Source organism: Dryobates pubescens, chromosome 35, assembly GCF_014839835.1.
Source record: "Dryobates pubescens isolate bDryPub1 chromosome 35, bDryPub1.pri, whole genome shotgun sequence".
NCBI lineage: Eukaryota > Metazoa > Chordata > Aves > Piciformes > Picidae > Dryobates > Dryobates pubescens.
The window spans coordinates 3,596,550-3,617,354 of NC_071646.1; the positions used below are offsets into that span (position 1 = coordinate 3,596,550).

Sequence of the window (20,805 nt, forward strand, 5' to 3'; positions counted from 1 at the left end):
TTGACCTTAAATATCTCCAGGGATGGGGCCTCAACCACATCCCTGGGCAATCTGGTTTACTGTTTCAACACCCTCATTGTGAAGGGCTCCCTCCTGATGCTCCACTTTCAAACCACTGAGCCTCATCCTCTCACCACAAACCCTTTTAAACATTCCCTCCCCTGCTTCCCTGTAGGTCCCCTTCAGATCCCCAACACTCTGGAGCTCAGAGTGATGGAGTCTGGCCAACAAAGCCACTGAAGCAAAAAATATACAAGGGTGGGGAAAAAAAGGCAATGTGCTTCCCCAGTGTTGCCTCAGAGCTGATTTACTCCTGGTATAAAGCTAAACTTTGCAATCATCTGTACTTTTCCCACACATTATTCTAGGTGGCAGTGTAAATCAACTGCCAGTGCAGTCAGTAAAGTTGTTATTGCCTGCTCTAAAAACCCTGCTCTACAGAAAAGCTCCAAGGGATTCTCAGCGTTTCCTGCTCTGTGCTGCTCGGGAAGGCAGACACAGAAGGTGTGGAAGTCACAACAGAGCCACTTGTGGGGTTTCTAATAGCCCAACAAGGCTGGGCCGCGAAGATGAATGACTTTCCTCTCCGTGCTTTTGTGCCACCTAACAATGAGAGCATCACCTTCCCCGTGCTGGAGGTGAAAGGGCTGGAGCATCCCATGGGAAACCCTGTCCTGCTCCAGCCCTGCTCCACGCTGTGTCCCCACAGAACTGCCACTGTCAGGCAAAAGAAAATGGGGCTTGGGTTTTATTTTGAGGGGGAGGTGGGGTGGAGGTAATACTAAGAAGTCATTTGCTTGATTCAGACAAATTCTATTTGCATTCCAACCCCAAGGTGGGTACCGGTGAGGAGCAGCCACTGCCACACACACCCCTGCTCCATTTCTCCCAGCAGCAGCTGAACCAATTCCTGCCGGGGAAGCGCTGGGATCCCGTCCCTGCGCTGCCAGGTGCCCGCGCCGTGCCAGCACACCCACGGGCAGCTCCTGCTCCTGGCAGTGTACTGGCGGTGAAGTGCTGCCTGGTTACCACCACGGCAGAGCCATCATCATCACCATCATCTCCTCCTCCTCCTCCCTGCCGCCGGTGAGCACCGAGCGGGCTCTAATCCCCGCAGAGCCGAGCCGGAGCGGCAGCCAACAGGAGTTGCTTTGTTTGTGCTGACTTGGGTAAGCAACAATTTCTTTCCTTCCATAGCCATTTGCTTTTCCTGGCTCTTCCAGGCAGGGAGCAGGTGGGATTCTGGCTGAGCAGGGCTTTCTTTTTGAATGCATTTTTATCTAGGAACAGGCAAATAAGAGGAGGACTTCCCAGCGCTGGCTGCCGGTCCAGCGTCCTCCAGCACTCAGGTTATATTTAGCAATTTCATAGAAAGCTGCCTTCTGACATTCTACTTCAAAAGTGGTTGAGAGCGTCTGGAATATTGCTAATGCCAGCAGGGATGGTGCAGGCGCTGCCGCGGAGGGCTGCGAAGTTAAGGGGCTGCCCTGGAGGCGCTGGGGCGAGCACAAGATGTTGAACGTGGCTTTGTTTTGGTGATGGCGAGCTGCTCCTGTGTTCAATTCCTTCTCCTTTTGTCCCTGAGCGCAGAGGCTGGCCTGGCAGTGAAGTCATTCACATGCAGATGGCTCGGCGGGGGGCTTTTTTTTTTTTGGGGGGGGGGGGTGGTGGTTTTTAAAGCAAAGCCCTTTTGACTTTGCCTTCTCCTTCTTTGCCGTAAACTTCTTTCTGATTCCGAAGGCAACCCCGTGAAAGCAGCGTGTCTCTTCCCCCTCCACATGGAACTTTGTCACAAGACTATTAATCATGCCTTACAATAATTTGCTAATGCAGAGCATCCATTCAGAAGCAGGGTCTGGCTGCAGATGGATTCGTTACTGGGAGATAGGGAAGCAGAACCAATTTCTCCAGGAAATCTTGAAGCAAGGTCATCACAACAACAACCTCTCTGTTCCCAGCCCTGGTGTGGCTTTGGCTGGAGCAGAGCAGCAGCCCTGGTTATTGACTTAGCCTCTAGAAGAGCCCAAAGGTTAAACATTAATATGGGAGCTATTTACTACTTCTTTCAGCTCCTACTCATCACACTGAAGTCCTGCTGACTGCTTCATTTGGTGTGATGGGGGCAGAAAAAAGGGGGGGGGAAGCTGAAAAATTAAAGCAGTCTTGTGTGCTTCAGTTTAAACTCCAAAGGTCTTTAGCTACCTTAATTAATGAGCATCTCCACATTACTGAGCAATCTTCACACACTGCTGTCCTTGCACTGTCAGAAGGTGAATGAGCAAAAAGGGGAGCCTGGGCCCTGCTCCAGATCAGGTGTTTAAAATGTGGTGTTTGCCAAGTGGGTGCTGGGTGTCCTGTGTCCCTGCAGCCCACTGCTGTAGCTTGGAAGGGCTGCCCACCAAGCTGGGGGTGATGCATGTGTGCATGGGGTGTCAGGATGGATCTGGCAGACAGAGCATGCCAGGAATGTGATGGAAGCACACAGAGGGGCACATCAGGAATGCCAGCACAGAGTCTGTGTGCCCAGCTTTGGTTGTGATGTTTACCACTCCTGTGAAAAGCAAAGCTTCTTCAGAGTGAGGAGGTAACTTAAACCCTGCTAACCCCACAGACAGGGCAGGACCCTGCTGGGCCAGAGCCTGAATAAAGATAACAAAACCCAGACAACAGATCCATCAAATGTGTGCAGCTCAGTGCAACAAGTACCTTAACCAGGGAGAGCAAAGCAAAGATGAGCTCCAGAGCCTGCAGCAGGGAAGTCCCAGCTCTCACCATTCACAGCTTGCATCAGGTTGAAAGGCACCCTCAAAGGTCATCTTGTCCAGCCCCCCTGCAGTCAGCAGGGACATCTCCAACCAAATCAGGCTGCCCAGGGCCACATCAGTTGAACTTGAATGTCTCTGGGGATGGGGTCTCAATCACCTCGCTGGGCAACTTGTTCCAGCATTCAACCACTGCCCTTGTGAAGAGCTTCCTCTTAATACACAACCTAAATCTCCTCTGCTCCAGTTTCAAACAGGACAGCCCCTGTCCTGTCACTATAAGCCCTTCTAAACAGTCCCTCCCCAGCCTTTCGGTAGGTTCACTTCAGGTACTAGAAGGCTGCTCTAAGGTCTCCTTGTTGCCTTCTCTCCTCCAGGCTGAGCAGCCCCAGCTCCCTCTGCCTGCCCTCATAGGGGAGGTTCTCCAGCCCTTTGATCATCTTTGTGGCCCTGCTCTAAGACCTGCTCCAGCAGGTCCATGTCCCTCCTGTGTTGAGGACTCCAGAGCTGCATCCTGCAGCAAAGCCTCTTTGCAAACACTTCCCCACGAATCAAAGGTGGGGAAAGCATTGAGACCGTGAGGAAGGTGGGCAAGCAGCCCTCACCCAAGCCCATAGGCAGCCTTCCATTGCAGCCAGTTCCAACATCTCATTGTTTTGCTCTCAGAATAGCAGCATTTCCTCTCCTTGCTTGCAGAAAGGCGAGGGGAGGCAGGAAATGACTTGCTCGTGATGGCAGAGCAAAACTGAGAAAGCAGGAAATCAACTCCACGTGTAGGGAGTCAGAGCTATTCATCCAGATATCAGCAACACCAAATGCTGAGCGGTGAGTGACAGAAGGAGGAACTGGAAGATGAACAGATGATTCACAGGAGGCTGCAGAAAACACAGTGCTACCTTCCCTCAGCAGCAAAACCCCTTCTGAAGAGTAACTTGTTGAATCCATAAGGCTTTCAGCCTCGGAATATGAAGGCAGTTGAGCTTAAATGAACAAGTGCTGAGCAAATCTGTGCTCAGCTGGGCCAGAGTCACAGAACGTAGGGGGTGGTCTCTTCTCCCCAGTAGTGAGCAACAGGACAAGAGGAAATGGCCTCAAGTTGCAGCAGGGAAGGTTTAGGTTAGAGATTAGAACAAACTCCTTCCCTGAACGGGCTCCCAAAGGCCGGAACAGGCTGCCCAGGGAGGTGGTTGAATCCCCATCCCTGGAGGCATTTCTAAGCTGCAGAAATGTGGTGCTGAAGGCCATGGCTTAGCACCAGCTTTGGTAAGTTAGGGCACGGTTGGATGATCTTAAAGGCCTTTTCCAACCAAAACAACTCTGTGACCCTGTGGCTCTGCTGTCAGCTCCCATGGAGAGGGCACAACGAGTCACCTCTGCCCTGCTACCTGCCCTGGAGGAATCTCTCTGCACCACCACTGCTCTCAGGCTGTGTTTCAGCACAGGGACTGCACAGGAACACAGACTAAAATCCTGATCTCCCTGGGGCCAGGCTGACCTACTTCTCTTTTTGTGGGTTTCTTTTTTCCCTTGATACTGCTTGACAGCAAACTGGGGAAAAAATGGAGAGGGCACCTGGATGATCCCAGTCCTTCAACACCCCACTGACACTGATAGTTATTTCAAGTGGATAAAACTCACCTGAACGTCCCTGCTGCAAAGCCTCTCTCTGTGGCACTCCACGTCCGGAGAAGCTTGGGGTGGGAGGAGGGCTGCAGAAGAAAGCTTCATCTGGGGGAGCTCCAAATATTGGCAGGAGGGTTTTGACTGATTGCTCAGCATTTTTATGAAGAGCTTTGGATCTCCCCTGATTCCAAACAGCAGGATATGGCTGGGCTGGATGAGAAGTTGTGGAGGTGCACAGGCAGCAGAAGCCAGGAGGCAAATAAAAGGTCAGGTGCACCCCGGCCTTGGGTGATTTTATGGACTGAAAGCTTCAACTGCTTGCAGCTGAGTCAATTTTGTTTTCAGTAAGGTTAAATTAACCTTTAAAAACAACCAAAAAAAAAAATGTGTCAAGGAGCTCCAAACCCTGAAACTGTGCTAATTAAGGAGATAAAGTAGGTTCAGGAGGAATTCAATATCTCAGCTGTCCGTCACGAAATGAGATCTTTTGGCTTTTGCTCTGCTGTAATACTTCTGCCTTCTCCAAGGCAGCTTATTTTCACACAGAAGATGGTGCTTTGTCTCTCCAGGGCTCAGCTGTGTCTCATAAGCTCTGGGGCAGCTGTTCCTGCTCTCCAGAAGAAGTTCCACGTGCCAAGGGGGCTGCTGTCAGCACCCAGGCCCCTGCTGCCTGGGGTGGAAGGGAGCTCTGGAGATCAAATTCGACCCCCCCTGCCCATGCAGGATCAGCCAGGGCAAGGTCACGCAGGAGATGACTCCACAACCTCTCTGGGCAGCCTGTTCCAGGGCTCCAGCACCCTCCCACCAAAGTATTTTTTCTTCATGTGGAAGTGGAACTTCCTGGGTTCCATTTTGTATCCATTGCCCCTTGTCCTATCACAGGACAGCACTGAAACGAGCCTGGCCCCTTCTTCTTGCCCCCCAGCCTTCAGGGATGTGTAAGCATTGAGGAGGTGCCCCCCAGGCTGCCCTTCTCCAGACACTCTCAGTGCATTGCTTTTGCCTCCTGACAGTGTGGCCAAGCCACTTACAGAATGTTTTTGCCTAGTCTCAGGGCTCCTCTCTCACCTTCCAGAGCACCTCCAGCTCTGCAGCGTTAGACCTGAGCTTCTTAAGCGTGCTTAGATGTTTGTGTAATGTTTCACACCTCCCAGACCTTGGCAAGCTCTGCTCCTCTGAGCTCCCCAGGGCTGATGGTGTAACTTTCTGTATCACAGCAGTGCTGCCCAGGCTGCACTCTAAAGAGCTTAGTTGGGGGGGGAGGGGGAAGCAGGGAGGCTGGGACCTGACCAAGGTCAAGCCACCCATGAGCAGTGTTTCATGGCTGCATTTCCTGCCAGGCCAGCCTTGCTGCAGTGACATCCTCCAGTGCTGATTACACCTGCTCAGCCACCACCCTGCACAGAGCCATAGGATCCTTAAGGTTGGAAAAGACCTCTGAGGTCATCCAGTCCAACCTCCTAGCCAGCACCTCCGTGCCAGTAAACCATGTCCCCATGGGCACATGGCTTTTGAACCCCTCCAGGGATGGTGACTCCACCACCTCCCTGGGCAGCCTGTTCCAGTGCCAGACCACTCCTGCAGTACAGAAATGTTTCTTAACAACCAACCTAAACCTTGCCTGGCTGTTTCCTCTCATCCTACCAGCTGTTACTCGGGAGGAGAGACCAACCCCCACCTCACTCCAGCCTCCTTTCAGGGAGCTGTGGAGCTGCAGAGCTGGGACGCCTCCAGAAACCCACATCTTCTGTGAGCTGCTCTCACCACCCCCTGCTCACCGAGGGGGCTGGGGACTGCAGGCAGGGACCACTGGCTCCACGTCTGCAGCATGGAGACAGCCACCAGGGCAGGGTACTGAAACCTGGGCACCCCTTTGCCTCGCCGGCAGCTTCCCCCCAGCATCACAGCCGAGGCGAGGGGAAGGTTGTGACTCAGAGCAAAAGCAATCTGGCAATTAGCAAAAATTAAAGCTGCCAGCAGTGCAAACTGTGCAAGACAGATCAACAAAATGTTTGCTATCAATTCCCCTCCCTGCAGCCCTGAGCTCTGGGAACTGTTCATTATTGGAGCCATAAAGCAGCTCAGCTGCACCCCATCTCCATTGCTGCCTGTACCTAACTTTTACTCCATTAACCAGGGATGCTTTGTGTTACAATTAGCAACCATCCAGCAGGGAGGTTCTACCCACCACGGATGAAGCACGATATAAACGTTTCTGATTACCAACAGCCACCTAAATGAGGACACTGACAGGGGAGAATCACCATCTGGTCACTGCTCCTCCCCAGCGGCTGGGTGCTTGGCTGCACTGATGGCTGGAGAGGGACCCGAGGCAGGGACATGGGCGGCAGCAGCAGCAGCAGCAGCAGCAGCAGCAGCAGGGAGCAGCTAAAGCAGCACAAAATTGTGAGGGATCTGCTCGAGAGAGTCCGATGCAGGACTGTGAGGATGCTGCAGGGACTGCAGCACTGCCCTGTGAGGAGAGGCTGAGAGCCCTGGGGCTGCTCAGGCTGGAGAAGAGAAGACTCAGAGGGGATTTAATCAATGTTCATAACCAGCAGAGGGCTGGGGGTCAGGAGGGAGGGGCCAGGCTCTGCTCCCCTGCGCCCCGGGATAGGACAAGGGGCAATGGATATAAGCTGCAGCACAGGAGGCTCCACCTCAAACTGTGAGGGTCACAGAGCCCTGGAGCAGGCTGCCCAGAGAGGCTGTGGAGTCTCCTTCTCTGGAGACCTTCCAGCCCCACCTGGATGCATTCCTGTGTGACCTGTGCTGGATGCTATGGTCCTGCTCTGGCAGTGGGGTTGGACTTGATGATCTCCTGAGGTCCCTTCCAAGCCCTGGCATCCTGTGCTCCTGTGAAAGTCTCGACTGCTCCCACCAAGCAAGTCCAGCCAGCCCCTTGGGTTCTTCCTGCCATATCAGTCACCTCTCCTCCTCCTCCTCCTCACAGCATCCCCTGCTTCCACTCTGGAGGAGATGGGTCGCAAGGAAGAGGATGAGAGCAGCTCCTGGAAGAAACAGACGAGCAACATCCGGAAAACCTTCATCTTCATGGAGGCCCTGGGGTCGTAAGTACCACCGGCTGCTGCCACACACAGCCCCTCCAGACAGCAGCTTCCCAGCCCAGGGCAACGGCTCCCTCCCTGGCACTGGGTAAAGCAGCTCCTTGTGAGACAGGCAGCAGTCTCCAGGCGAGGGATGGGTGCCCCAGGTGAGGGGTGGGTGTCCCAGATGGGGGTCATGGGTGCACAGGTGAGGGATGGGGGTCCCAGATGGGGGGTCATGGGTGCCCCAGGTGAGGGATGGGTGTCCCAGATGGGGGTCATGGGTGCCCCAGGTGAGGGATGGGTGTCCCAGATGGGGGGTCATGGGTGCCCCAGGTGAGGGATGGGTGTCCCAGATGGGGGGTCATGGGTGCACAGGTGAGGGATGGGGGTCCCAGATGGGGGGTCATGGGTGCCCCAGATGAGGGGTGGATGCTCCATCACTGCTACATGTTTGCTGCTGGTGCTCCAATTCATGGCTCACACCCTGCACCAGAGCAGCTCCTTCCCGCCCAAGCCCATAGCAGAGCTCTGGGCCAGCTCTGTCCTCTCCTCCTTCCCCTCCAAGCCTGTATGGCAGCTCAGTTGAGTCTTTGCTCTCTTCCTGCTGTGCACACCAGTCTGCTGCTGCTGGGTCAGGCAAGGTCAAGGCATGGCTCTGAGAGCTGTTGTCATCACAAGTGTATATTTAGCTCATAAAGCCTGACTCAGTTGAGGGATGAAACAAGAACAGGGATGTTCAAGTCGTACAATACTTCTCTGTGACTTACCAGCTTCCTTTGCCTGTTCATGCAAATGAGACAAGAAAACACTTCCAAGGTGGTGGTGGAGGAGGAATTGAATTACCTCCACCAGTGAGTTCTGTCATGGCCAGGTTTTGTGTGACTCTAGAAGCCACAGCAAAGCTCCCAAGCCAGCTTCCTCCAGAGCTTGGCCACCTTTTACATCACCCTGGGCAGATGGGTTCAGCTATCCAGCAGCTTTCCCTAAGGGAAGGAGGTTAGAAGAGCTTTGTTCTTTCCTTGCCAACTTGTTGATTCATCATTTTTCAAATAAGGGACATAATGATTATAAACTGTTTGGGACAGATACATGGAACAGATGCCCCAGCATCTGAGTTGTAGGTTGTTAGTTTCCTACTCTCACATTAATGGGGAAATTAGCATTAGGAATTGGGTATCTTCCACGTGCACCACTTCAGCTGGCTGAGCAACAGCAATGAAGATCCAGGACCTCACACTACCTGGAACCTCACTGTCACCTTCCCCAGCAAATACAGCTGCAGGATCAGGGACCTTAGCAAGGACATCCCTGCCTCTTCCCTCAGAGCTCTCAGAAACTTGAAAGGCATTTCCATGAGACAGCCCTCAGGGTTTATAGGGACAAAAGGAGAAAGGTGTGGGAAGGTTGTGGATTCTCCCTCCCTGGGAGTCTTCAGGGCCAGGTTGGACGAGGTCTTGAGCAACCTGGGCTGGTGGAAGGTGTCTCTGCCCAGGGGGCAGAGGGAGGTGGAACTGGATGATTTTTAAGTTCCCTTCCAACCCAAACCCTTCTGTGAGTCTAAGACATAAGGAAAAGGTCCCAACACCACCTGCTTTCGGGGCCAGAGGAGACAGGACCATTGCATACAACTGAGTGAAGCAAAGACTGGAATCAGTCTGTTGGGATGAGGCCTCTCCAAAACTCTGTGGAGTTTGTTGTCTGGTTTGGGGTGGGTTTGTGGGGTATTTTTGGTGGTGGGTTTTGGTTTGCTTGGTTGCTTTTTTTCCCTTGCTAGGCACCAGTCCTGGCACAGCCCAGCTCTTCACATCCCTACCAGTCTTGTGTGTTGTTTTGGGAGGATGAGGAAAGCAGAGCTGAGTGAGGAGCTGCCTTTGGCTCCAGCTCTCCCTCTGTATCATCTCTGGCTGCCACCCAGCAACAGAGGCACGAGCAAGGCACCAGATGCCAGATGGGTTCAGCTCCATGCATGGCCCATCCACCTGCAGGGTGCTGCATTCCTTCTTTGGTGGATTACAGGAGAGTCAGGTTTGCTGCCCTGGGTTTGCTGCAAGAGCATCCTGACCAAGGAGCTGCCTCCACAGTGCTCACCTTCCTCACTCTGCCCTCCAGGGCTCTGCAGACTCAGCAGCAAGTTCCATTTCACTGCCATCAATTAATCTGTTGCTCGTTTGAGGAGGATTATTGAGGGCTGACCTGGCAAAGGATGCACTGTGGCTATCCCCAGACACGTGTTCAGCTGCCTGAGACAAACCTTTAACAGGATTGGGAGCTTTAGGCATGTTATAAATACCTGCTGCTGGCTGCACTGGCATCAGGAAGGGACAAGACACTGTCACTTTGTCACCAGGGGTTTGCAGCCTCTGCAGAAAGGAAAACACAGGAGGGGCTGCATGAAAATATTAACTCAGGTCATCCTGTTGTTATCTTGCACTTTAGATACAGAGAGCCTTAGAACAGAGAACCTAACTGGGCTCTCCCCACCACAGTTCAGCTGTGCCAGTCCTCAGGGCAATGCTGCCCAGAAAATTCAAGGGCTGCTCTAAGACAACCCCATAGGGATTAAGCAGGAATTTGGCCCTGTTAGCATGGAGCCCATTGGGATCCTTCCAGGGCAGGTTCTTAACCCCAACAAGCACCTGAGCCCCAGACTGCCTCACCAGTGAGGGGATGATCAACCCAGCCCCTCAGCTGGGCTTGCATTTGGCTGGGAAAATCTCCCCCCAGTCCCAGTGGGCTCAGGTGCAAGGGTTCCTCGGGAGGCAGCGAGCTGTGAGAGCAGGGACGGTGCCTCCTCCTGCACCCAGCTGAAGCACACACTGGCAACCTTCTGCTGAGGCCTTCAGCCTCCCCACAGCGTGCTCCACACTGCTGAAGCTCACCCAGCCTGGCACCTGCAGGAGCAAAACCCTTGGCTGTGTTTAAATCCCTGTCTTTGTTTCGTCGCAGGGATCCTTGGTGCCCACTAACTCCGCGCAGCTTCGTGATGAATTATTCAAACCCAACCTTTTTCTCCACCAACAAAGCAAATTGTGGGGTTGGGTGGTTGGGGTTATTTTTTTCCCATTCTTACATGTTGCATAATCTTGCATTGACCAGATGCAGCTCCAGCTTTACAATCAGCACCCACTTAGAGTCAAATTACTCCCACGCTACTTTTTCCTGCTGTTTCCTCTAAGTGCCCTTCCAGTCCACAGCAGCAGCTACTGCAAGACAACTTCTCCTTCTCTCTGCAGAGGAGCCTTCTCAGAGGTGTTCCTGGTGAAGCAGAGAAGCACAGGCAAGCTCTTTGCTCTGAAATGCATCAAGAAGTCTCCTCTCACGAGGGACAGCAGCTTGGAGAATGAAATAGCGGTGCTGAAAAAGTGAGTGTGCAAAGCAGCTGCGCTCGTAAAGCAGGGCAGGTGTCCCTTGCCAAGGTGTGTGGCTCTGCAGGAAGAGTAAAATTAAGCAAGAAGCATTGCTCTCTCCAGAACAGAGAAATGTGACAGTGATTTGGCAGATGAGCAATTTCTTCTCTCATCCCCCAGCTGGGTTTAGTAACCCCAGCACAGCCATGCTGCCCTGGAGGTGTGGAAGGAACCAGATGAAGGAGAGCGGTGTACAGGGAAGGAGAAGCAGGGTGGGGACAGCTCTGCAGCCCCAGTAACCAACCTGGCCCAGCTGCTGAGGGACAAGAGAGTCTGGTGGTGCTGCTGCTGCTGCTCCAAAGGCAGTTTGCAGCAGTGTCAAGGATCCTCTGCCAGGCAGGATGAGGGAGATAAGCCACTAAACTTTCACTGGTGATTAAAGTGATTAAGGGCACAATGACTTCCCTGCTCCTGCTGGCCACACTATTCTTGATGCATGCCAGGATGCCATTGGCCACCTTGGCCACCTGGGCACACTGCTGGCTCCTGTTCAGGCAGCTGTCAATCAGCACTCCCAGGTCCCTTTCTGTTTGGCAGCTCTCCAACCACTCCAACCCCAGCCTGTAGCTCTGCATGGGGCTGTTGTGGCCAAAGTGCAGCACTGCAGTTTAAGGACATTGAGACACTTGAAGGTGTTCAGAGAAGGGCAACAAAGCTGGGGAGGGGTCTGGAGCACAGCCCTGGGAGGAGAGGCTGAGGGAGCTGGGGTTGCTTAGCCTGCAGAAGAGGAGGCTCAGGGGAGACCTTCTTGCTCTCTCCAACTCCCTGAAGGGAGGTTGTAGCCAGGCGGGGGTTGGGCTCTTCTCCCAGGCAAGCAGCACCAGAACAAGAGGACACAGTCTCAAGCTGTGCCAGGGGAGGTTCAGGCTGGAGGTGAGGAGAAAGTTCTTCCCAGAGAGAGTTGTTAGCCCTTGGGATGTGCTGCCCAGGGAGGTGGTGGAGTCCCCATCCCTGGAGGTGTTCAAGAGGACTGGACGTTGCACTTGGTGCCATGGTTTAGTCATGAGGTCTGTGGTGACAGGTTGGACTTGGTGATCTTTGAGGTCTCTTCCAACCTTGGTGATGCTGTGACTGTTGGGTTTTCCACCTCGAGAAGCCTCTGCTGTCGCTGCTGGGCTTGCTGCTGACCCTCCGTCCTCTTTGCAGAATAAAGCACGAAAACATCGTGACTTTGGAAGATATTTACGAAAGCACAACCCACTTCTACCTGGTCATGCAGCTGTAAGTATCAGCAGAGCCATTTCTCTGTGGGCCACAGAGGAAGAAGAGTGGCAGGAGCAGGGTGAGGCACCCCATGTCAGCACCTGCCCAGCGGAGCATCCCTCCTGTAAAGGCTGCGCAGAGCGGAGCTGCCCCAAGCCCCCTCACGAGTGGACTGAGCGCCCCTGGCCGCTGCTCCTGCTGCCTGGGCCCTGGCTCATTTGAGCAGAAAGTTTTCAGAACCAAGACTAGGCTCTGTTTATGCAAATGAACTCCTCACAGTTTAGCAGGGCAGAGACAGAAGTCTTTCTAATTAAAGCTGTGCCACGCAGGGTTTCCAGAAATGAAAATGGGCAACGTGTCAGCGGCAGAGGAAGCAGCTCGTGGTGGGCACCAGCACCCGGCTGCTGCTGCTGCTAACTTGCAAACTTAGCTGAGAAGCAGGCACAGAAAACCCCAGCTCCACTGGTGGAGCAGAGCCTGGAAGCAGACCTGCCCACCCTGCTGGATGCCTGCAGCTCAGACCTGCTGGGAGGTGCCTCATAACCTCACTCGAACTCCCAAGGTTTATCAGAAGTGCTTACTGCACCCTGAAGCGTTAAACAGAGAGGTCAGGGGTTGGAGCAGGCTGCCCAGGGAGCTGGTGGGGTCACCATCCCTGGAGGGGTTCAAGAAAGGTGTGGCCATGGCACTTGGGGACATGGTTCAGTGGCCCTGGTGGTGTTGGGTGGATGGTTGGACTCAATGTTCTTAAGAGAGCTCTTCCAACCTCAAGGATTGCACTCAAGAGCATCCACCAGCCTGAGCCTCACAAAGGAGCTGCCCAAGGAGCAGTTCTGCTGCAGGTGGAGCTGCAAAAGGAGCAGCACATCAGCTTGCCTGACAGCAAAGCATGAGCAGCTTTGTTTAATCCTCCCACTCACACCCCCCTTTTCCTTTGTGCACTGCCACTGCCACAGGGTATCCGGGGGAGAGCTGTTTGACCGCATCCTGGAGCGAGGAGTTTACACCGAGAAAGACGCCAGCGTGGTGATCCACCAGGTCCTGACGGCGGTCAAGTACCTGCATGAGAACGGAATAGTCCACCGGGACCTGAAGGTGAGAGCTGCCCCAGGCTTCAGCTGCTCTCTCCCCAGGACTTTCTCTTCTTCCTTTCCCTTTTCCTGCCCCAAACCTCCACCTCTGACCGCTCTGCCTCCACAGCCTGAGAACCTTCTTTACCTCACTCCCGAAGACAACTCCAAAATCATGATCACGGACTTCGGCTTGTCGAAAATGGAGCAGAATGGCATCATGTCCACCGCCTGTGGCACTCCAGGATACGTTGGTAAGCCAGGGCTCAGGCATGGGGCTTGTGCTGGGAGACTGCTGGGGCGTGCAGCTTCTGTAGGTTGCCTAGGAGGAAGGGGGAAAACAAACCCCTCCGCAATTCCATTAATCACAGCGCGCCTCACCGCCGCGGTGCGTGGTCCACACAAAGACTGGATTAGAGCTGAGCGTGGAGACTGAAAAAGCTCAGAGTGTTTAAAAGTGGAAAGAAAAAGGATCATTTTAAGAGCCATTTTCCAGCATTAGTCATGTATTTACTGCAGAAGTACAAATACCAGTGGAAGAGAAACGGGGAGCAGTTGTTTGGGTTCCTGATGTCCACCAGACCGCGTCGCCTGCATCCGCAGGGCTCTGGTTGACACCTCCGGGTTCAGGCAGAAGCTGCCACTGGTTCTTTCCAGTCAGGGGCATAAAACAGACACAAAAAGCACAGGCCAGCCCGGTGGGCATTCACCAGAGGGTAAATGGGGCTGTTCCTGGCACCTCAGGGGCTGAGTGTCCAAGGCACTGCTGCTCTTCCCAGTACTGCAGCATCGACGATTGCTCAGAATTCTCCTTTGGTTTTGCCCTTCTGCAGCCCCTGAAGTCCTTGCCCAGAAACCATACAGCAAAGCTGTGGACTGCTGGTCCATTGGAGTCATCACCTATATCCTGTGAGTAACAGCAAACAGCATCCCACTTGCTTTTCCATGACCTTCCCAACTCTTCCATCGCTTCCCACGCCCCTGCAGAGCGAGCAGAGGCGATCCTGGACCTCCCATTCCGCTGCAGGAGCGCAGAGAAAGGAGAGGGATGTGGGGAATCACTGGAGTGGAGATGGCAGGAGCCACATCTCCTCTGTGATGTGCCTCATCCTAGGCTTTGTGTTTCTCCCAGCTGCCTGCAAATACCATTCAGTCTTCCTGGATACTTTGTGTTTCATTCCCTCCCACACCGCACAGCCATGGAGCAGCTGTGGCTTTGTCCTCTCGCTGCTGCTGTTGAGATGTTAGCTCTTTTCTGCAGCCTTGCCCCCACACTGAGCTGTGAGGGAGAGATGGGGGGACAGGGACGGCCTCCTCTGTCACTCATCCGTGGTGACCAAGCTGGGGAGGAGCTGCAGGGGATGGCTGGAGGGTCACTGGCTCTGCTCTCTTGCAGGCTGTGTGGCTACCCTCCCTTCTATGAAGAGACTGAATCCAAACTCTTTGAAAAGATTAAGGAAGGCTACTATGAGTTTGAGTCTCCATTCTGGGATGACATTTCTGAGTCAGGTAAAGCTCCAGCACAAGGAAGTATTGCACTGCAACCCAGAGCTCTGTGAGCCCCAGGGACCAGCCTGCACTCCCTGAACGTCTGCCACCTGCCTCAGCAGGGAGGGTCAGGATGGATAGAGCACTGAGTCACTCAGCAGCCAGCCCCAGATGTGGGAACTGCCCAGATGAGGCTGTCAGTGCTGCAGCAACAGGAGTGATGACACCAAAGTTGAGCTGCACTGGCAGAGTTTGGGCTGCTTTGCATCCTCAGCTGAAGCCTCTGTTAACACAACCCAGATTATTCATGAGCTCAGAGTAGGCTTAAGCTTTCCTTGGGACTCCAGGGATTCTGGGGTTGGAAAGGACCTTAAAGATCATCCAGTTCCAACCCCACTGCCATGGGCAGGGACACCTCCCACCAGCCCAGTTGCTCAAGGCCTCATCCAGCCTGGCCTTGGACACCTCCAGGCAGGAGGCAGCCACGTCCTCCCTGGACAACCTGTTCCAGAGTCTCCCCAGCCTCACTCTAAAGAATTTCTTCCTCACCTCCAGTCTCAATCTCCCCTCTTCCAGCTCAGAGCCATTGCCCCTCATCCTGCCACTACAAACCCTCATGAAAAGTCCCTCCCCAGCTTTCCTGTAGCCCTCTTCAAGTACTGGAAAGCTGCTCTAAGGTCTCCCTGGAGCCTTCTCTTCTCCAGGCTGAACAGCTCCAACTCCCTCATGCTGTCCCTATGAGCAGAGGTGCTCTGATCATCTTTGTGGCCTCCTCTGTTTCTGCTCCAACAGCTTGATGCCCACAAGTGTTTGCCATGTCCTAGTAGAATCACAGCTTGGAGAGAGGAGAAAAATAACCTTTGCCTCTCTGCTTCTCCTCCCCTGCCAAACAGCCAAGGATTTCATCAGACACTTGCTGGAGAAAAACCCAAAGACAAGGTTCACCTGTGAAGAAGCCCTGAGGCACCCATGGTGAGAGGACCAGAGCCCAGCAGCGGCTGGTGGCCAGGGGGATTTACCAGCCTCCAGGTGGTGGTGGTGGCTGAGACCAGGGCCATCTCCTTTGCCCCTGTTGTCACCATCAGCCTCACCTGGCCCTGGGGGCTGTTTGTTTGTTGTTTTCTCTTTCCCATGTGCTAAAGAAGAGAACAATGAATAATTAAAGCTGCAGTTTGTGGCTCTCTGCCTCCACAAACAGAGGCACAGAAGAAATCCCATCCTGAGCCTTCCCCAGCTTTGAAGTGTGTGTTTGTGTTACGTTTTGTTGCTGTTGTTGTTGGGGGTTTTACACCACCACCACCACCTCCCCCCTCCTTCCTTTGGGTTTAATTATTGCTGATTGAAGGTACAAAGCAGTTAGTTGCCTGCAGAATGTGGAATGCCTTCCGAATGCCATCTGCCTACGAGCCCATTTTCTTCTCTCCCCATCTGCAGGATTAATGGAAACACAGCCCTGCACCGTGACATTTACCCATCTGTCAGTGCTCAGATCCAGAAAAACTTTGCAAAGAGCAAATGGAGGGTAAGTCACTTGCTGCTGGGAGCCCAGAGCCATTTCACTAACAAAAGCCAGTTGCTGCCACCCAGCAAGGCTTTGGCGGGGTGGGGAAGCACCCAAAAGCTGAGGTCCTCCAAAGGCTGCCTGAGAATTGCCTGCACTTACACAGGGCCACAGACAGCACTGGGCTGGAAGGGATCCTCAAAGGTCATCTTGTCCAAGCCCACTGCAGTCAGCAGGGACACCTCCAACTAGATCAGGCTGATGTCTCCAGGGATGGGGCCTCAACCACAGCCCTGGGCAACCTGTTCCAGTGTTTCACCACTCTCACTGTGAAGAACTTCCTCCTGATGTCCAACCTCCCCTGCTCCAGTTTCAAACCATTGCCTCTCATCACTCCAAGCCCTTCTAAACAGTCCCTCCCCAGCCTTCCTGTAGGTCCCCTTCAGACACTGAAATGCAGCTCTAAGGTCTCCCTGGAGCCTTCTCCTCTCCAGGCTGAGAAGCCCCCATTCCTTCAGCCTGTCTTTATGGTACATTTGGACTGATGTTCCCTGCTGCAACCTGTCCTGGTAGGCTCCCCCTAACCCTGCACCACAGCAGCCTCACCAGGAAAGCAAAGTGGAGTGGGAAAGGTTTTTTGCCTTTATACAGAGGGAGTGAAACTGCTGCTCCAGCAGCATTCCTGGGGAGGTTGTTCCAGCTTGTCCACCTTTCAGCCTTGAAGACAAATTGATACTTCACTGACATCATGAGTTTTGGTCAAGAGCTTAGGTGGGGAGAGGAATGCCCTAGGAACAGTGTGGACAGCAGCACTGTGAGTCCTCAGAACTCAGCTCCAGTCCCCATTTCACACTGAGGCAGCTCACAGCTCATCCCTTCCTCCTGTAGCACCTTCCAAAGCAGCGACCACAGGGTTCATGGCAGGGCTGAGCACATCCCACCCCCATAAATCATGCAAACAGCCCCTGGCCTCCCCTCAGCCCACGCAGTTGGCACCTCAGGAGGACAATCCACTCGCCCCACAGCACCGCCCAGCCTGGCAGCACCAGGAGCTCACCGTGGGGCTTTTGTCTTCCTCCCCAGCAAGCCTTCAACGCCGCAGCCGTGGTGCACCACATGAAGAAGCTCCACATGAACGGCCACGCAGCAGCTGAGGGCTCCCTCCCTGCCCTGCAAGTCTCAGAGGCATCCAGACCCAGCAGCCCCTCAGCGGCCACCCCGCCGGCAACACCAAATGAAGAGAAGGAACCCTCGCTCCCGCCGGCCCCCAGGCAGGGCTGTCCAAACCCTCCCACTCAGCTGGAGCAGGACACAGAAATGAGCGAGGAGGAGCTGCAGAGCCACCCAGAGAACACAGCACTGCCCACGGGCAGCAGCCCAGTGCCACCAGACAACCACAGCCCACCAGGCAGAACTTCCTGTGGCTGCAGCCCAGCCTGTGTGGGGCACGAGAAAGCCAAGGTGACCTTCTGCTCCGAGACAGTGCTTCTCAAGAAGTCCTCAAAACCCCAGTAGGTATCCAGGCCACTGGCCAAAACTGCCAACAAAGAACGTGGGAATGAACACCTCTGGAAAGAGTTGCCTGGCACTGAAGTGGCCAGCCCCAAGTGGAGGTAGAAAGGAGGGAGGGGTAAGGAGAGAAACAGTGTAGGACTGGACTGGGCACCCTGCTCGTAGGAGCACCAGGTGGGGCACACTGCCAGGCTGTGCCCAGGCTGTGGCAGAGCTGGCTGTGAGCTGCAGCAGCAGGGCTCTGCTTCCAGGCACCAGCGACTTCAGCACATTTGCTTTCCCCAAACCAAAGCTGCCCATGGCTAAAGCTGCTGCTGCCACTTACTTGGCTGGCACTGGCTGGCCCCTGCCTTGACTCATACAATTGTTAGGGTTGGAAGGGGCCTCAAGGCTCAGCCAGTTCCAACCCCCCTGCCATGGCCAGGGACCCCTCACACCACAGCAGGTTGCTCAGACCCACATCCAGCCTGGCTGCAAACACCTCCAGGGATGAGGCTTCCACCACCTCCCTGGGCAACCTGTGCCAGTCTCTCACCACCCTCCTGGGGAAGAACTTCTTCCTCACATCCAATCTGAATCTACCCATTTCTAGCTTGGATCCATTCCTCCCAGTCCTATCACTACCTGGCACCCTAAAAAAGTCCTTCCCCAGCTTTCTTTTAGCCCCTTTCAGATACAGGAAGGCCACAAGGAGGTCTCCTCAGAGCCTTCTCTTCTCCAGACTGAACATCCCCAGCTCACACCCAGCTCTGCTCTGCTCTCAGCACCTGATGGTCTCTGTATTAACCCCCCCAATGCCAGCTCACCTGCAGGATGATGGTAACTTGCTGCTTCTCTATTTTCACTTCTTTTCTTTCTCTCCCCATTCTTCCATGCCCAACCAGCCACTTCAAATCAGAAGTTCTGGTCCCAATGAAACCCACTAAACACTCCTCGCACTGTGGCACTGGGCAAACTGGAGTTTGTCTGATCATGTGATGAGGAGGCAGCCAGCAGGCTCCCCACATCACCCAGGGGTAAGTGCTCACAATCCAATCACCAGCTCCTTTAATTAATCCCCTTATGGCCAGGGAAAGGGAAAGGGGAAGGCACAAATGGCAAAGTGATGGCACATGAAATACGTTCACCCACGGGGGGGTTGCAACAGAAGCCTGAACTAAAACATCTTCTGGGGAACAAATCATCTTTCAGCTTCCACGAAGGCCAGTTCAGTGACTCTGAAGCCAGGTATTACACCACAACAGGGTTGCCCAAGGAATGGGAGAAAGGAAGCCAAGCATGGACCTGCCATCCCCAGCTCTGCAGTTACTCAGAGCTACTCTCTGGGAATCACGCTGGAACTAAACAGCTTCATAGCTGGGTCTGAGCTGTGTGCATGAGCAAAGGGCTGACAACAGGCTCTGGTGCATAGCCAAGCAGAGGCAGGACATCTCTGCAGCCTGAAGGGCCATTCCCTCCCCCAGCTTTGGTCCAGGCTGGTCAGTTTAAGTTGCTGTGTTAGCAGAGAGCGGAGTGTGGAGAAGCTGATTCTGCAGGTGAGCCCAGCACAGCCAGGGGAGTTTCACCCTGCCTGAGCACAGCCTGGGTTAATTCTGGAGCAGCTAAACTGTTGTCATTTCCAGCACATATGATCCTTGTGGTCCCTTCCAACCCTGACTGATACTATGATGATACATTATCCCTGAGCAGGAAGAGGCATTGCTGTTAGATCCTGCTACAAAGAGTGCTCCTCAAAGCCTGCAGAGCTCTCCACAAAAAGTGAGCTGCCTCCTGCCATCTTCTGTGACACTCTCCAGCGATGAGATTGTATCAACAGGGCTGTGATACACAAAGGATTAAACTAAGAGACAGATGCAAGTCAGATCGGCTCCAAAAGGGTCCCTGCCAATGATCAGTCACACAAAAACCCTTCCTAAGTGAGGCACACAAAGGGCTCTCAGCTGCTCCTAACCCCTGCACCACTGCTTATCAACAGCACATGTTGAAAGCAGCAGCAGCCTAGCAGAACACAGCTCAGTCCTCAGCTGAAATGGTCTCTCTTGCAGAAACAGAAGGGCTCTTGGACTCCTTCCTGCACTCCAAGCCAGACACCAACAGTGCAAAGCGGCCGAGCCCTGCCGGGAGCAGGCGGCAGCAGCAGCGTCCGGAAGTGACCGGCTGGGGAGCCCCAGGAATCCATCCCAGCAGTGACCCCGGGAGGCTTCTGGACCCTTCAAGCTGGGAGAAGGCAAGGGCAAGTCAGGGGCTGCTGCTGGCATTCCAGTGTATATTTTCCATACCACATTGCTCAGTGCTACAAGCTGCTGGTCTCTCTATTCCCTTTAGCTGTCCAATGCACCAGAGGGGCACTGCACAGCACAGAGCCTGCAGGCCAGAGCCACACAGAGTTTGACTCGGTGGCAGGTCAGCTGTTTTTACAATCTTCACCCTCTCCACTCCTTGGGTTTTGGTTAGTCTCAGGCTTTGGCTGTCTGAAGTTCAGCATCCACCAGCTGCCCAGTTCTCACATCAGCTACAAAAGCAGAGACAACCTGCTAGCAACCTCCATATGTCTGATAATAATCACAGCAAGGTCTAAGCTCCCTGCTTCCAAGCCTGTAATTGCACAATAAATACTTGCTTAATAAAGCTGAGGTTTTGTTTTGTAAAGTGCCTCTTGATTATTCATAGAAATTTGATGTGGAAATGGTCTATTAAGTCCTCTCTAAAGCATTCCCTCTGCATCTGCAGACCTGCTCCCTCTGGTATGTTTCTGGCCAAGCATCAGACAGTAAACAAGCAGATTGTGGCAGAAAGTCAAACCAGACATCTGACTTCCCCCTCTGAGCATGAGGCTGGGGCTCTCTCATTTGTATAAATACAGGTGTGTGGCACAGAGATGATGGAGATGAAAGCCTCCATTCCTGTGATCTGGTTATTTGAAGAAGGCTCCAGGAGGGAAGAACTGAGGCTATGGCAAGATTGAAGGATTAGCTGCAGCACGGATCAAAAGTCTTTCCAGACCTCACACGAGGGTTTTAATTGGCACAGCAAAACCCAGCTTCAAGAGCTTGAATTGGCCAAAACAAGAACAAGGAAAAAGTGCCTTGGTTTATAAACCCCTCTGGAAAAGAGAGCTCTGGGGATGTTTTTATTTGCCATGGAAGGCTGATGTCTCCTCCCCCTTTTCCCTCTAACCACTGAGTGGCT

The 20,805-nt window shown here is 53.7% G+C and overlaps 1 protein-coding gene across 1 annotated transcript; it reads left to right on the top strand.

The window, feature by feature from the left end:
- Window positions 1-896: 896 nt before the first annotated feature.
- On the top strand, window positions 897-20,245 carry CAMK1G (calcium/calmodulin dependent protein kinase IG). Its single transcript, XM_009896307.2, has 13 exons — window positions 897-1,169; window positions 7,339-7,456; window positions 10,669-10,797; window positions 11,989-12,063; window positions 13,002-13,140; window positions 13,246-13,369; window positions 13,949-14,024; window positions 14,512-14,624; window positions 15,497-15,575; window positions 16,038-16,125; window positions 17,188-17,615; window positions 18,501-18,632; window positions 19,662-20,245. Exons 2-12 carry the CDS (start codon window positions 7,365-7,367, stop codon window positions 18,592-18,594), a joined length of 1,437 nt encoding a protein of 478 aa, XP_009894609.1. The 5' UTR covers window positions 897-1,169; window positions 7,339-7,364; the 3' UTR covers window positions 18,595-18,632; window positions 19,662-20,245.
- The last annotated feature ends 560 nt before the right edge of the window (window positions 20,246-20,805 follow it).